The 17,601-nt window shown below is 45.1% G+C and overlaps 1 protein-coding gene across 8 annotated transcripts in view; it reads right to left on the reverse strand.

Moving 5' to 3' along the window:
- ACOXL (acyl-CoA oxidase like) overlaps positions 1 to 17,601 on the reverse strand; it is a 349,566-nt gene that overhangs the window by 282,542 nt on the left and 49,423 nt on the right. For all 8 annotated transcript variants that reach the window (XM_059188392.1, XM_059188391.1, XM_059188389.1 and 5 more), the window contains 5 exons: positions 9,789 to 9,875; positions 9,374 to 9,472; positions 5,125 to 5,239; positions 4,439 to 4,525; positions 2,579 to 2,651 (listed from right to left, as the gene is read on the reverse strand). In XM_059188392.1, coding sequence (XP_059044375.1) covers positions 2,579 to 2,651; positions 4,439 to 4,525; positions 5,125 to 5,239; positions 9,374 to 9,472; positions 9,789 to 9,875 — 461 coding nt within the window. The remainder of the gene's footprint in view (positions 1 to 2,578; positions 2,652 to 4,438; positions 4,526 to 5,124; positions 5,240 to 9,373; positions 9,473 to 9,788; positions 9,876 to 17,601) is intronic.

A 17,601-nucleotide genomic window follows, 5' to 3' on the forward strand; every position in this document is an offset into this window, starting at 1 on the left:
GATCATATATATGTATCATATATATCACAATACATGTGATTCCCAAATATGTTCTTCCATTCCGTGCATTGTCTTTTCACGTCCTTCATAGTGTCCTTTGAGGTGCAAATTTTTTAAATTTTGATGAAAATTAAAAATTTGTTTAATTTTAATTTCTTTTTTTCTTTGGTTGCTTATGTTTTTGGTGTTTAAGTCAAGGTCACAAAGACACACATCTATCTTTTCTTCTAAGAACTTTAAGTTTGGGCCTCTACATTTATATCTGTGATCCATTTTGAGTTAATTTTTGTGTACAGGAGTGAAGAGTCCAACATCATGCTGTTGCCTGTGGGTGTCTACTTGCCCCAGCATCATTTGTTGAAAGGACTATTCTTTCCCCCCATTAAAATGTCTTATGGTCCTTGTTGAATATTAACTTACCATAAATGTAAGAATTTATTCCTAGACTCTCTATTCTATTTCATTGCCTATCTATTTATCCTTATGCTAATACCACAGTAAATTTTTTTCCCTTTTTCTTTTTTTTTCATTTTTTACTTCCCACCTGCTTTCAGGGGATCCACTATAATATCACAATATCTCAATTACTATAGATTTGTAATAAATTTTCAGATCAGAAGTGTGAGTCTCCTACTTCTTTAGCAAGATTGTTTTGGCTATTCTGACTCTCATATTGCCACATAAAGTTTAGGAGCACTTTCTCAGTTTCTGAAAAAACAAAACAAAAACAAAAAACAAAAGGGCAACTGGGATTTTGACAGGGATTGCGATGAATGTAAACATCTACTTCCTGATCCATTTTTTATCAACACCCCAAAATGGGGCTCCTCCTCCAAAATGCCTGTGTTTCCACTGCGGTCTTCTGGTATATTGAAAGCAGTTTAAAGGGCAATAAAATGGCTTAGAATCAAATACTTCTTATAAAAAAAAAAAAAAATCTATATATTCTCATATCATCTACAGACCATGTAGCTCACTGTTACTTCTCTTACCCGCTGGATCTAACTTTCTAATCTCTAGTGCATTGGATGAAGGATGAGCCAATGGATCCAGCTTCGGGCAGACTGGCCAGGCCACTGAGATCTCATGAGGGTGGATGACACATGGGGAGCTCTACATCTACAGCTTTCCTTCCCTCTTGCCCATCCCCCAGAGCACAGCACTGCTGCTTGAGCGACTGGAAAACGTGCTGGCATCTCTGGGGAAGGCTGGTGGCACTCAGACCTGCTGTCATGGGCACTGGTGGCTCCTGAGGGGGCCTCAAGGCTTCCCCACACACCAGGATAACTGCAAAGATGCTTTTGTTGTTTCCATTTTATCTCCTACCAATTCCCCAGGGGCTTGGGCAGGGGGGTGGTTAACAGAATTTCGTTCTTTTAAACTTTGTTTCTCATACATTTTTCTTAAACTGTTGGCATCTATGACATTGACCTGCTGGCAAGAGTTTGCAGGCAAAGCAAAGGAATGAGGTATTATAAAGGAAATTCTAGACTCAAGCTGATTATCCAGACCTTGACTGCTAGCTTTTCTACGGATTGCCATAAGCCAGTAGGTCAGGATTGTTACCGGATACTGGAAATGCTATTGAGAAAAGTAACCGTCATTGGTGTTTCTTGGCCTCTGCAAAGTGTAATGTGAACTCCTAGAGCTCCACCCCTGAAAGTGCACCAGAAGAAGCAGCCTTCACCTCATCGTTTAACCCACCCTGACGGCAGTGGGATGCTGGGAAATGACACTGAGCATCTCTGATGTTACCCATCCCTCCAAGAAGCACTGGCTATAACAGCCTCCTGGGCTGAACGGTAGTACCTTACCTCCTGCCACCCCTGAAGGAGGCGATAACATTACCCAGAGTGTAATAGCAACAACAGCAACAAATTTTAAGGAAACAACCTAAATTGCCCAACAGTAAGGACAGATTACATAAATTGTAGATCACTTATTTAACGGTCTATTATAATACTATTGAAAATGATAACGTACATAGGTATTTCTTGTTGCATAAAAACATTTGACATAATGTTAAGCAGAAATTACAAGTTATAAAAAATAGAATTTGTGGGGTGCCTGGGTGGCTCAGTCAGTTAAGCCTCTGCCCTCAGCTCAAGTCATGATCCCAGGGTCCTTGGATAGAGCCCCACATGGAGCTCTCTGCTCCACAGGGAGCCTGCTTCCCCCCTCCCCCTGCTTCTCTGCCTACTTGTGATCTCTCTCTCTCTCTCTCTCTGTCAAATAAATAAATAAAATCTTAAAAAAAAATAGAATTTGTAAGTGGATCTCATTCAATAAAAATCAAACATCTCTTTCTCTGTTGATACACCAGCGTGGAAAGAAGCCTAGAGAGTTATACATTAAGGTGTGCATAACAATCACTGTGTCTGGGGAATAGCATTTTGGACAAGTTCAATTTTTTTCTGTTTTCTTATCTAAATTTTCCAATGGAAGATCAATAAACTTGTAGGAGTGGCTGGCAGACAGCCTGGACATGCAGCCCATGAGACCCAGGCGCCAGGCCCAGCTTGGGAGAGCAATGAGATCATACACGCAGCCAATCTGAGTTCAAGTAAAAAGTACTCACTTATCCAGCAGGTTCTCCCTTGGTATCCGAACCTTGTGAAATATTAAAATCCCATTATCCACACCATGCAGACCTAGAGAGAGCAGAAAACAGCTGCAGGGGGCAAATCCGTGCTAGCTTTGACCTACCATTCCTGCTATTTCCCAGGCCTGTCTCTGCTAAAATCCCCGCACCCTTTCTTTTTCTCCCAGGATGTTCTATTTGGGGCGGGGGTGGGGACGCTGTCTGTTTGTTTTCTTGAAGAGCTATGCCTTCTGTGCTCCTGGGCTCATGTGGAGAGTCTGGGTACTATGACTTGGGAAGGAAGAGCTCTAGGCATCAGAAGGAAAAGTCAGGGCAAGCGCTGAGAAGGCAGGAAAGCAAGAAGTCTAATTTCTCCTCCCTCCCAGCGCTTCCATCCCAGAACAAGGAGTAAGTTTGTGAAATCAGATGCCTAAAAAGACAAGAGAAAATGGCCACGAGGACAGCTGTGAGTGACTGGGGTAACCCAAGTTTCAGAAGCTTCCTGAAAGCCACCGGTTCTGTTTCCTAATGACACCTGTCAGAATCTGGGGCCTACTTTTTGTTTATCTCACACTTAGGAAGATTTAATCTGAGGGGGAAAAAAATCTTCAGTAAACATCTTTAGTTAGAACATCACCCCTTGACAAGGACACAGTTGCATTTAGGAGCTTACAAGGAAACCAAAGCAGACTTTCTGAAGTTGCCAGTGTTTTAAATGTCTAACACCACTTCACAAGAGCTCAGCCCTCTGCTCTCAGCAACACTGGACTCGAGAGGTGACTTCAAGGGACAAGGCCAGCAAGGGCCTCTGTCACCCCTGAGAGATACAGTCGGAGCACTCACAACCCTACCTGTAGCCCATTCCTGCGGCCATGGCAGTGGTCAGTAAACACTGAGGGCCAAGACGAAACTATCCCCTCCACCGAAGAATCATCTTCTTCCCCCTTTTCTCTTTTTGTTTATTTTTCCTTCTCTTCCCACCTGTTTCTTTGGCTTGGTTTGGCCTTGGTTGTGGACAACCAGTGGGGCCCACAGGCATGGCCTGCTCTCAGTAATTGCTGGTTGAATTACACTCCCTCCCAACCCCACCCCCAAAATTCACACATTCTAGTTCTAACCCCCAGTACTAATTAATGTGACCTATTCGCAGACAGGGTCTTTACAGAGATAATCAAGTTAAAAGAGGTCATTAGGGTTGCCCTAATGCAAGGGACTGGATTATAGAAAGGGGAAATTTGGACACAGACATGCACACAAGGAGAGAGAATGACATGCGAGCATGAAGATACCAGTAAGAAGCCAAGGAGAGAGGCCTGGCACAGATTCTCCCTCACAACCCTCAGAAGGAACCAATCCTGCCAGCGCCTTGATCTTGAACTTGTAACCTCCAGCACTATGAGCCAATACATTTGTGTTGTTCAAGCCACTCAGCCTGGGGTACGACAGCAAATTCGTCCCGTGAGTCAGTCCTTGGGATTCATCAAGGGCCTCCGAGGCACCAACACCAGGCTGTGGCTCAGAGGCAGGAAAAAGAGAGAGCCTCGACTGGCCCTCTGAGAGCCCACAAGTCCAAGAAGAGGAAAAGAGGCGAAATTACACAGGGCAAAGCTGCCTCATGACTGGAAAATACAAGAGGCTGGGAGAAAACAAGACCAATGCATATTCATGAACGGCAATCTTCAGCATTCCCCAACAGTTGTGACATAAAAGACTATCATCAGGCTTCAAAATCGAAGAGTCTTCTCTGCCTTCTCTGTTTTGCTATTTTGGTGAGTTAGGTTCAACCTTCCTTGGGTGGGGCAGGGAGTGTGCAGGAAGTGCAAATGAGGGGAGAAGAGGTGTCACTTGAGGACTCACCTTCCTTGTACATCATATCGATAGCTGTCACTCCAGGGTACAAGCTTCCATTCTCATCACGAACAGGAACAATGAAACAGTGGGGCCCTGAGAAAGCAGAGAGACAGTTGCTGAACTCTCTTTTCTAAAGCTACAATTAAAGCTTTATTCATTTCCTGGAACAGTCTATAAATTGTGTTGATCCTGAAATTCAGTCAGTTCTAGGACCCTGCCCTGCATATGGTAGTGTACACAGTAGTCCCCCCTTGTCCACAGGGGATATGTTCCAAGACCCCAGTGAGGGCCTGAAACCATAGAAAGTACCAAATCCTATATATGCCAAGTGTTTTCCTGCCTACGTGATGAGATGAAGTAAGGGAATGACCTAGGCCCTGTGACAGAGTGTGACACTACTATGGACCCTCTGACCTCAGAAGGTCATCTGTTTCCAGACTGCAGCTGACCGCAGGTAACAGTAATCGTGGAAGGCAAAACTGCACACAAGGGGGGGCAGGGGGGCGGGGAACTACTGTAATGTCAAAAATGTAAGAATAAATTCAGCCACCGCGTATATTGAAGAAATAAAGTTGGTGCTGAGTTTACACAAGACTAAACCAGTGCTGTGAAGTACACTTTCAAGGTAAAGTACTTGCTGGAAAGTAGTAAGGGTAAAGAGAATTATTCTAGCTTTCTGTACCAGCACAAACCTTGCGATCTTCCGTTTATGATGAGCTGAGCAAAGACAGCGGCGTAATTCCCATACATCGCATTTCCAATGTACATCTTCTCAGCATTTTCACATGGCGTGTCGATCACAAACTCCTACACAGAAAAAGAGCGACAGAGTTTTCCTTTCCTAGGCTCAACTCAACTCCTTGGCTCAGTGCAATGATTACTATGAAACAGATCCACATCCTCTAGCAGGACACCCTTGGGTGATTGATTTCACAGCAGAAGAGAAGACAAAACCCCCAAGCCCCTGGTGATCTATACTCAGCTCTCCCAAACACCCCACTGGCAAGGTTCACAAGACAGGATGGCACGTCTAATGATCTAGGGCCCCTAGGTGAATGAGTCCACATCTGCGTGTTTTATCTTGTCTGCTGGGCATTGCGTCTTGTGGACAAACCACTTGGTTCCTCACGTCCTCCACTCTTGCCCTGGCCTTGAAAATCTCTACCTTATTGATAGGGTTTTGTTGTTTAAACAGCATCTAATTGAAGGCCAAAACCATATGCCAGAAATGCAAGCAAGATTCGTAGGCAACCATGACCTAGACCCACCATTGCTTAGGATCTTAGCCCACACAATCCTGATTTTTTTTTTTAAAGATTATTTATTTATTTATTTGACAGAGAGATATCACAAGCAGATGGAGAGGCAGGCAGAGAGAGAGAGAGGGAAGCAGGCTCCCTGCTGAGCAGAGAGCCCGATATGGGACTCGATCCCAGGACCCTGAGATCATGACCTGAGCCGAAGGCAGCGGCTTAACCCACTGAGCCACCCAGGCGCCCCACAATCCTGATTTTTATAAAAGGGGGGGAGAAAAAACTCATTTGAGCCTTTGGATAATTGTTTCAGATCCTGCCACTCCATTTTCTTGATCGATGGATATAATAATTAAAAGTTCCCCCAAAATGCATAAACCCTTAAACTGAAGCATTTATAGATAATTCTCTATCTTATAAGGGAAAGAATCTTTGAATATGCCACACAGTTTGTTTCCATCATATGACCAAAGATTCTTCCAGCTCCAAACAGTCTGAAATTGACATTGTTTAAGAAAACGATGCAGCGTTTTTGTTTTCAGGCTCTGCTCAACCTGGGTCTTCTCTCTCCTCCTCTTGGGAAGCCAGGGCAGAATCACAATGGAAATGCTCCCGCTTCGCTTCTGATTCTGCTCACCAACTGGGTTACCCAGGAACCTGTCGTCAAGGAGGCACTGACGGTAATGGGCAGCTCTGAATACAGGTTCTCTGGGGCAGGTCAGGGAATCCAGGGGAAATGGCAAAAGAGCAGAACTGCACATCTAATTGGAGCTGACAATATTGAAAAGGTGGCTAAACTAAAGCAACAAACGATTGATCACGTAAAGATTATCTCGGAGTCCGGATTTTAAAGTCTATAGACTACCCTCGCCCGCTGTCCAAGACATACATTCTTGAAGCCTAAGAAAACATTCTCTGACATGTGTTTGTACAAGGAAACTTCTAGCATGTGCAAGCGCTTTTCAGAAACATAAATGGACAAGCTGAATCCTTTTAAGGGAAGTCTCTGGAGACTGCCGCGGTCTTATCAGGCTAGCCAGGATTTCTCAAAGAAAGGAACTATTTGAGGCTGAGTGCAGTAACAACCACAACAACAACAAAAAAATCCGTGTGGTGAAGGGACGCTTACCCCTCAAGGGTAGGAAGGGAAGTAGCAGAGTAACATTGACCTGGCAGCAAAGATATGGTGGGGTGGGGAAGAGACGGGAGGCCATCCATCCCCGTAAACATCTGATACACTCTGGGAAAGGAGGTTTGTCACTTTTGGCAAAAACATTGATTTGGGAAAGTCTGCACAAGCCAAAATGCTGGCATTAAAGAAGGATCTAAATAATGCACACCATGTGTGTCGGTTCCTACCATAATTAGTTGTTGAAGGCCAACAAAATGGTCAGTACTGTAAGCATTAAAAAAAAAAAAAAAAAAAAAAGGAAAAAGAAGAAAAAAAAGCCTTTGCCCAAAAGCTCGTAGCTGCATTTATTTTTGTTATTTAGCATAAAATATAAAACTAAATTCTCTTACCTCTTAATTATTCCCACCACTACCCGAGCCTCTGTCCAAAAATAAAAATAAAACAGCCAACCCACAGAAATGAATAACCAGAAAATGTAAGTGATTGAAAGAGTCCTTGAGGGAGAGAAGGCTCATTGGATGTGCTTTCACGTTTTACAAGGGAAATGAAGGGGGAAACGCGGAAAGCAATGAAGGAGAAATCCATTCCCTGCTATGTCAATCCTCAGTGGCCCGAGTTTATGATGGGCTTATTCTCTCTTTCACTCCCACTGGAGAGTTCACCAGAGTCTCCTCATCATTACGATTTCAGCTCTGCAACTCCCCTGCAGAAGGCGGCAGCTGCCAAAGCACGCCAGGTAGCTAAATCATTTATGCTGTTTGGGGGAAATGGGACCCACCCTGGGAAATGATTTTGGTGGGAAAAAGTAATGACTGTAAGAAGAAACAAATAAATAAGAATTCTGGGTGGGGTTTCTTTTTATCTCTCTAAAGACAGCAAGGTGAGCTCAGTACTGTGGTTTAGGGAAAGAAAAAACTGATCGACCAAAAACTGAAAAGGTGTTTGGTTAGCACGCCATCCCTGGCTGGAAAGCTAAGCTGTGAAGGGCAGCCCCACCTGAGGCAGACTAGCTCATTAACGGCAGATTCATTCATAGTTTCCTAACCTCTGTGTGCCTCAGTTTCTCCACCTATCAAATAGGGACAATAATATCTTCCCAGAAAACTATAGGGTCTTTAACACAATGTCACATGTAGAGTGCTCAGCCTGACGTCTAGCACACATGGGCTAGATTACAAGAAGTGGCTTACCGTCATGTTGTGGGATGGTTATTGCAAGGGAATACAGTGAAGTATACAGAAGATGTTCGACACAGAGCCTGGCACATAGCGAGCATTCAATACATGTCAGTCCTTACTCTTGCTAGGGCCTTGGACATCGCTGACTATTGTAGAGAACTAGCATCTGGGCAGGAGGATGGGATGAACATATTCCAATAGAACCTTTGCTTGAATCCATCATTCTAATCCCTGATTCCCTCTAACTAGCGTTTGTGGGTCGGGAAAACCCGCTAGCAAAAATTCAGATTCTAAATGACAAACTCAGCAAAAATGAAGAACAGCTAGAGTGAGTTACCGCACCTACACCCACGCCCCACGCCTGCACACATATATTTTTACCCACACTCGTGTCTAGAAAGAACTTCAAAATTTACGTATTCCTTCGCAGTTCTTAGGAAAACCCAATATCAAGCAAGAAACTATGAAGGAGAGTGAAATAAGTAGAGAGTTTCTTTATTCGGAGGGAGTAGGAGCTAAAGAAATGGAGACTTCTTTAGATAGAGCAAGGTTTTCACCCTGCAGGGTATAACGCATTTATGGAGATGGTCAGTTTAGAGTCTTGACGAACTGGTTTTTATTTATGAGGACAGAAGGGAAACTAACGAAGTTCCCCACATATACTAAAGATCATAAAAACAAGATTGTTTTGTGAAATTCTATTTGGGAGGCCGTGGGAGTTTTCGTGTAAGTCACAGTTAAAAACACTGCTTCGTGGGGCACCTGGGTGGCTCAGTAGGTTAAAACCTCTGCCTTCAGCTCAGGTCATGATCCCAGGGTCCTGGGATCAGGCCCCACATCGGGCTTTCTGCCCAGCAGAGAGCCTGCTTCCCTCCTCTCTCTGCCTTACTTTAAAAATGAATAAAAAATTAGAAAAAAAAAAAAAAAAAACACTGCTTCGTGCCAGTAACAAGGGCTTGATTCCTGGTAAAGAGACATCAGCACACGCAGTATCCTCCTGCCACACGGTGCAAAGGGGAGTGCAAACAAAACTTCTCCTCCAGCCATTTACCTGCGGCCGTTGGGAAGGATGACAAAATGGCGCCCGTACTGTTCTCATAGGAGTGTCACCAGACGTCCAATTAACAAGAGCACGTAAAGTGCGTGAAGCAGTGCCTACACATGGTAGGTGCTGAAAAGTGTTGGCTTATATGAGACACATGAAGGCTGAGCATGTGTCCCCTCCACTAAAGCACTTAGGCAGTTGTTTGAAATCTGAGCCCCTCTAGCCAGAGAGTGCACACGGAGGATGTGAGGTTGACCTCGGGAAGAAGGAGAGTCTGGTTCTGAACAGGTTTCCCGCCACCCCAAACTGCAGAACAAGGGGCAGAATCCTCACCTGCGCTGAGAGGTCAAAGGTGGCTTCAGTCTGGATCCCTCTCACATTGCTCCCATGGCCCCTCTCGGTCATTGCAAACATCCCAGTGTATTTCTGCTCCTGGAGTTTACCAGATATTAGAAGGGAATTAGTTAGTCAGATGCTCGCTCCAACTGCAGACCTCTGATCATAAAGGATGTGGGTGAGAGAGGGAGCAGTGAGTTGGAGATATTTACAAGCGTTGAGCCTGGGGGCAACTACTGTGACAACAACATGACAGTTCTTTTAAAAAACAATCCAGAAACTCTCATTCAGAACAAGATTCTTGCTGATGTTAATTCTCTGGTTTACTTTCTTTCTCTGCAAACATGCGCTCACACACACATCTAGTTACTAAGAATTTTTAAGGCTCTTCATGGAAGAAGACACACCATACCTGGAGGGGCTGAAGCCACTTAGTGACATGTCCTGGGCTTCCAAGGTTCCTGACTGCACCACCAAATAGCCAATAAATTATTCCACACTGAAAGCAAGGACAACATAGACCATTGTTAGCGAGAGTCAACAATTAAAGGATGAATAAAGCCCTGGCCAAACTCCATTCGAGGAGCATGTGTTCAGCTCGTCCAGCTTTATAAAAGCCCCACAAGTGGTCCGGTTTCATTCTTTTGCATGTGACTGTCTAGCTTTCCCAACACCATTTGCTGAAGAGACTGTCTTTTTTCCACTGGATATTCATTCCTCCTTTGTCAAAGATGAACTGACCACCTAATTGTGGGTTTACTTCTGGGTTTTCTATTCTATTCCACTGCTCCACATCTGTTTTTATGCCAGTACCATACAGTTTTAATTCCTACTGCTTTGTAATATGACTCGAAATCTGGAATCGTAATACCTCCAGTTTTGTTTTTCTCTCAAATGATGCTTTGGAACGTTCAGTCTGCCTTATATGCTCAGGGGCTAGCTTAGTGCCTGGTGTGTAGAAGATGTGTAACGAAGGATTTATGCACTGATCCCAGATATTAGCCCAAACTGCAGAGGTGAACCCTACCATGAGAAACTGCCAGCAAACAGGAAAGCTGATGGAAAATGGAATGCAAATCCAATAACGAGCAAGCACTCAGCCCGCAATGAGATAGCCTGGGCTCCAAGCCCAGCTCAGCTACCCACTGGCTGGGGGACCTTGGACAAATGGCAATCCTCAGTCTCCACATCTGACAAATGCAGTGAGTGATGAGTGCTCCCACTTACTGAGCACTTACCCTTCTAAGCACTGAGCTTCATACACACAAGCCCACTGATTCTCACAACCACCCAGGGAAAAGCACATCATCACCCACCCCTACTTGACAGACAGGGACACTGAGGTTCAGTGAGAGGGGTGACCTGCCAAAGGCTGCGCTCTGAGATGGTGAGCAGGGTTGGGGTCCAAAGCCAAACTGCTTAATGCCTCATAGCACTTCATAAGGTTGCAGCGAGAATTCAGTGACGGTCAACTGCCAAGGACTCTGGTCTTTTATAAACCCTGGAAAAGTGTTGCTGGCAAGGAGGAAGTGGAGGAGGAGAGGATGAGGAGGAAGATGAGAAGGAAGGGTGGCTGGAGTGGAGCCATTTGAAGGGAGTGGAGGGCTGATGACAAAGACAGAAGAGTTCAAGTGTATAGACACTGGCTGTGTTTGCAGGCTAGTATGACTTCCTCTGCCCCGGCCACTCAGTGTCAGATTTCCTCTGGGGAGCCCTCTTCTCCCACAGTCAGTCCAAGTGTTTGTGGCTGATGTTGACCTCACCCTCAGCTCTAGGATGAGCCTAGGACCCAGGATGGGTCGATCTGCAATAAATAATATCCTGGCCATAGGGGATGGATGGCATCAGCATAGACCCGTGGTCTGGGTGGGTCCAACCACAGCATCCTCTGGGACACATGGGTAAGCTAGTAGGCAAAAGACGCTCTCTCTTTCTCATTGCAGTGGAATCTGGAAGCATGCAGGCCTAGAGCTGCTGGCTGTTCTCGCCATCACGAGAGCTGGTATAGGAAACCAACACATGAGGTCAAGGTGTGGAGAAGGAGACAAGGCAGACACATGGGACAGACCAGGTTCCCCACATCCACACCTGTGGTACTCTGGACTCTTCAGTTATAACAGCCAATAAGTACCCTTTTTCCCTGGGGTCATCACAGTTGAATGAGCTTGAGTAGACACAGTAACCCCAAGGAAGACCTTGTAGGAAGGGAAATGGCAGGAATGGAATCTTAAGATCTCCCACCCAAGACTGTCACCAGCCTCTGGCAAGAACTAGTTCCACACTCCACGTATGTGATTGGCCTGACCCTAATTATCTGAAAGGGCACTTTACCAACTTCAATAACTCTGACGTCATGACAGATGAATTTCATTAATCACCTCTGACATATGAAGTGCTTTCATTTGGAGACTCATAAAGAATTCTCGGAATCCTCATGACCCTGCTGATCACATTGCTAATTCCAGCCCGGGAAGATGCAGTCAATCCAAATAGTGGTTTCCCCCCCCCCCCTCATAAATCATTTTGGAAATCAAGTTTAAAAAAGCATTTTTCTAAAACTAAAACAGGTTGAATTGTCCACCCCCAAATCTCTCCAGCTGGTGGCTAATGCATTCTTTACAAATACATTCCTTTTCTAGATTTTAAATCCATTCCTCCTCATTAAAAAGGGGAGTGGGGAGAATATTTTATCCACATTTTGAAAACTCCCGTTCACTAAATGTCATCAGTAGGAGCACTGGGTGGGTGAATGAAACTTGTTGGTTTACAGAAACCACAGCAGTTAACAGACGTGGCGTCTGTGTGACCCCCCAATCCACAGAGTCACTTAAAATGTGAGGATTTTCCCCCAAGTGCTGGGCAGTGTGTTGCCAAAGTCACATTCTCTGAAAGAGAATCTGACCCAATGGGGCCGATGCAGGGGCAGCACCTGAAGGTTCCAAGCAGATGATTGGCCTGATACAAGCTTTTAGCACGGGCCTCCTGTGAGGAGGATGGACCCCAGCTCAGCCAGCAGGAAGGAGGTGACCCTGAGCAACCACTGAGGTAAGCCAGTGAGCAGTGGTCAGACCAGGGTGGTGAGAAGCAGGGGCATTCAAGGTAGATTCTGGAGACAGAGCTGATAGGTTGGATTTGGAAGAAGAAAGCAAGGGAGGACTCTAGGTGCCACCTGAGTTTGGGCCTGAGCTCCAGATGGATGAAGGCCCATTAACGGTTTAGTGAGGGCTAGGAGGGGGGTTGATTGCCGGAGAAGCCGGAGGGGGGGGATGAATTCCCTAAGACAGGGAGGCAGAAACTGACCGAAGAAGGGCACTAACCCATCACAAGGGAGCAGGGCAAAGTGTCCTCCTCGGAGAGCACTGTGTCCATTGCTGCCTTCGCTGCCCAGTGGGCATCCTGGCCTTTAGTCCACCTCAGCAGACAGGACTCAGACTAGTCTATTTGTTCTGAGAAAAAAAGAATGCAGTGGCAAGGAAATTAGACAAAGGGAAGGACACCACAAAATCTCTAAATCTATGTGCACCTTGCATTATTTGTTTGGGAAAGCTCCTTCTCTCCTTTCTCACTAGTCTGGAGGATGGGAAGGGCAGCAACCTCGTGTACATGAGATCATGAGCACAACATGCCCAATGACAGCTGGCAGTAGCCTCTGGAGGCCACAGTCAGAGCTCCTTGGGGACTGGGAACTGCTGTCAGGACAGGCTGAAGAGGTTCAAGGATGGGGCCTCTTAACTTCCAAATAGTGACTAGCAAGAAAGATGACCCACCATGTCAGGGAAAGCTAGGGGGCTGGAGCTGAAATGCAGGTCAATTTCACCTCAATCTACTGACTGAGCCACTACCTAGGAGACGGCCAGAAAAGGGTCTGGACCACGTCTTAGGGGGTAGCATCCCAGCCACTTACCAAGTTCCTGCTACCTGCCAGCCATAACATATAGCTTCTTATAGGCATCATCAATTTAAATCTGACCACAGCCCATGAATGGATATTAGCAGCACTGTCTTCACAGAAAACAAAGGTCACCCATTATGAGCTTAGATGTAAAAGGACTGTGCATGAACTTTGTGAAGTCCTAGAAACAGGACGTAAACCCACGTCATTCTGACTGTCTCCATGCCACCATGTACCAGGCAGGTCTGTCATGTATGCCAGGAAGTCTGACATGGCTGTGATGGGCCAGGCCCTTCCTATACCATAGTCCAACAGTGGGTCCCCTGAAGAATCTTCAAGCACATTCAGACTCCTTTCTCTTTTCATTCCAAGAGCAAATGGAACACACTGAAGCACTGCTGGTTTCTGAGACAATGCTGGCCCCAGAAAGGATAGTGCTATGGACAGCATTTGGTTCCCCCCAAAATGCACATGCTGAAGCCTTAACCGTCAGTGTGTTGGTGTTAGGATATGGGGTCTTTGGGAACTAATTAAATTTAAATGAGGTCATGCGTGGAACATTCATGATGGGATTAGTGCCCTTATAAGAGATACCAGAGAGTGCTCTCTCTTTCTGTCTGTCTCTCTCTGCCCAGTCCCAGTGTGGGGACACAGCAAGAAGGCGACCATCTACAGGAAGAGAGTCCTCACCAGGTATTCCATCAGCTGGACCTTGATCTCACCAGCCTCCAGAACTGTGAGAAAATGAATTTCTGTTATTTAAGCCACATGAACTATAGTATTTTTTCATGGCAGCCCAAGCAAACTAAGACAGATAATAGGGTGGTTCAGATAGAGAAAAAGGGGAACAGTCATGGGGAAGAAGAAAAGAAAGCATGTCACATTTCTTTGGGTCCTAGAGTCCTTCCAAGATGCATCAGTGTGTCTGGTAGAAGACCTTGGGCAGGCCCCCAAGTTAAAGCAGGGATTCAGAGCCCTTAGCAAAGGAAATCTTTCCCTGGCACCTTTCACTTTCCCAACCCACCCCCCACCCCCAACCTCATCGTGAGTCATTCTCAGAGCCAGACCCTGGTCCTGTCACCACTTCGCTGTGTTAGTCCAATTATGTTTGTCTAAAGCACTCAGGGACACCCAGAGCTTTTGAAGAACACAGGTGTGGAGGGAGAGAGCAAAGGAGCCCAGGACTGCGGGGCACAGATGACTTAGACGAACTGCCGACACTTCCTCATGTGCAGGTGTAAAAGGAAAGCTCCTGTGCAGGTGTAAAAGAAAAGTAGGTAGAGGCTACCAGAACCCTGTGGGCTGGCAGTGAGGTCTGGGGATGCCCTGACCAACCCAGGGCTCACAGGAACTGTTCTGATCACACCACATCTCCTTCCACTGCCCACAGAAAGGTAGACATGGCCCCCCTTGGGCTGGACTCAGGAGGACCATCCACACATTCCTCTAACTGTCTGGGCTATTCAAGCACAAGATAAACAAGTCCTCTGCAATGAATGATGTGTGGGAAAGCAAACAGCGTTCATGATAACTTGGGTTAACTTTTTCAAAGTTTTTTTTTATTGCAGCACAATGCATTTAACATAAAGTTTGCATTTTAGCCATTATTAAGTACAATTCAATGGTATGAGTGAGATTCATACTGTTGTGTAACCATCACCACTATCTATCTCCAAAACCTTTCATCACCCCTAAATAGGACCCCTGTGCCCTGCCGCCCCTCCCCATCCTCCTGCTCCTCCAACCTCTTGCAACCCATCATCTGCTTTCTGTCTCTATGAATTCACCTCTTTGGGAAATTTCATGTAAGTAGCATCATACAATATCTGTCCTGTTGTGTCTGGCTTATTTCACTTAGTGTCATGTTTTCAAAGTTCATCCATGTTGTAACATGTACCAAAACATCATTTGTTTTGATAGCTAGATGATACTCCATCATATGTATACGTATTTTGTTTAACCATTCATCTGTTGACACACACTTGGTTTGTTTCCACCCTTTAGCTATTGTGAATAATGCTGCAATGAACAGTGGCACACAAGTATCTGTTTGAGTCCCTGTTTTCTATTTTGGGGGGAATATACCTAGGAATGGATTTCCTGAGTCAAACGGTAATTCTACATTTAACCTTTCTAGTAAGACCTGTTTTGATTCTATATTCATTTAATTCTCTTGTATTGATACTATACAAGAGGATGATAGTCTTCAAGAGGTTTGCCCTCTAGTGGTGCTAAGAGACATAGAGCAATTAGACACATGAATAAATACAAAAGATCAAAGTAGGTACATACTTGTGACAGACAACTGAAAGGTACAAAGACAGATGACAAGTGGATAGGATTTCAACTGCAGGCTTGAGGGAGGCCTGTGGGGAGGACACTTGGGCTGGGACTTGAAAAATGAGCAGGTGTCAGGCAGGTGAAGGAGGGGGAAAAAAATCCATTCTAGGGTGATGGCAAGAGTGGCCCCAAGGTGGATGAGAAGAATGAAAGAAGGCCAGTATGTCAGGTCTCCTAGGGAGGAGGACAAAGTGAAACAGAAGGTATCTGGAGAAGTGAGTAGGGCCAAACCACACAAGAACACATGGGCCATATTAAAAAATAGGAAGACTTCTCTAAAGCATAAAGAGAAGTTTAAAGCAGAAGAGTGATATGATCAGAGAAGCAATTTTAAAGACCTTAATTCTTTCCTTCTTTTTAAAAAAAGATTTATTTGAGAGAGAGAGCATGGAGCAGGGGGAGAGGGAAAGGGAGAGAAAGAATCTCTAGCAGATCCCTACTGAGCACAGAGCCTGAGACAGGACTCAATCCCATGACCCTGAGCTTGACAACCTGAACCATTTTTAAATGTCTACAAGGAAAAAACTAAAATAACTGCCATTTTGGACTCACCAATGATTGATATGGCTTTTCTGTCTGATCATTCTCTCTTCATATTCTAGTTACTTCTCCCTTTTGGGGGCATCAGGACTGAATGTTTGGATGCAGGGCCTTATTTTGAGGCACAGTGGTGTCCAGGGAGAGAATGGAGAGCATATACAGCCCCACAAAAATGGTCCTCCACTGGGGACTTAGGGTACCATGAGGAACCATGGCCATCACACCTGTTAAGGACTATTCTGTTCACCATTCTTGGTGAGACACACAAAGCGAGCCCACGATGCCATGCCATTTTACACCCATATGAACGGCAAAAATGGAGAAGGCTAAAAAGTCCCGGTGCTGTCACATATTCACACAAAGGAATATGAGAAAATGAATGAACTTCCATCCATGTATCATTCTCAAATGGTGACACTGTAGAGAATAAATTAGTGGTGGCCAAAGAACAGGAACAGGGTGGGGACTGGGTGTAACTGCAAATGGGTAGCACTGTAAGTTTCTTTACGGTGATGAAACAGTTCTCCATCTTGATTGTGATGGGGGTCGTGTGGATCCATATATGGGACCAACTGCATAGAACTACACACACACACACACACACACACACACACACACCCCAACTTCATAGAAACACACACACACACATGCACACACACTGGGGTGTATGTACAAGCTAGTGAAATCTGAAGAAGGCCTGTAGTCTAGTACTGTCCTAGAACAGTACAGTTAGCAGTAGTGATTTCCTGCTTTTACATTGGTTTACAGCAGAGGGTGACTGGGAGAAGAGTTCCTATAACCCTACGTATTATTCTTCTAACTTCCTGTGAGCATTATTATCTCAAAATTAAAAAATTAAAAAAAAACAAGTACAGAGGCTGTGGCATGCCACAATACAGACTGATCTTTTTTTTTTTTTTTTTTTTTAAGATTTTATTTACTTAGAGAGAGATAGAGAGAGAGCGGGAAAGAGAGAGAGAGAAGGTGCACGAGCCAGGGGAGGGGCAGAAAAGCAGGCTCCCTACTCAGTGGGAGTAGGGAGCCCGCCCGATGTGGGACTCAATCTCAGGACTCTGGGATCATGACCTGAGCTGAAGGCAGACGCTTAACTGCTTGAGTCATCCAGGCGCCCAACACAGACTGATCTTAGTGATTGTATTTAAGAGAAGAAAATAAATCATGAATGACTATGAGGCTTTTTCTAAAATTAAAACAAATGAAAATAATTGTTTGACAGTGCAGTACAAATACACAAAAAGAAAAGCCAAGAACAAACAAGCACAAGGCTGAATATCATGGTTAAAGAGGAAGTCAGTGGCATGGGCTGTCAGGTGTACCATTTTACACACATCTATTCCAGTAAACAGACAGATACCTGTGGGGTTCTACTTTGTGCTCCTTGCCATTCAAAACTAAGTAGTAGCTCATGAAGGACTGGTTCCCCAGAGCCTCT

This window comes from Mustela lutreola, chromosome 9 (genome assembly GCF_030435805.1).
Source record: "Mustela lutreola isolate mMusLut2 chromosome 9, mMusLut2.pri, whole genome shotgun sequence".
Classification (NCBI taxonomy): Eukaryota; Metazoa; Chordata; class Mammalia; order Carnivora; family Mustelidae; genus Mustela; species Mustela lutreola.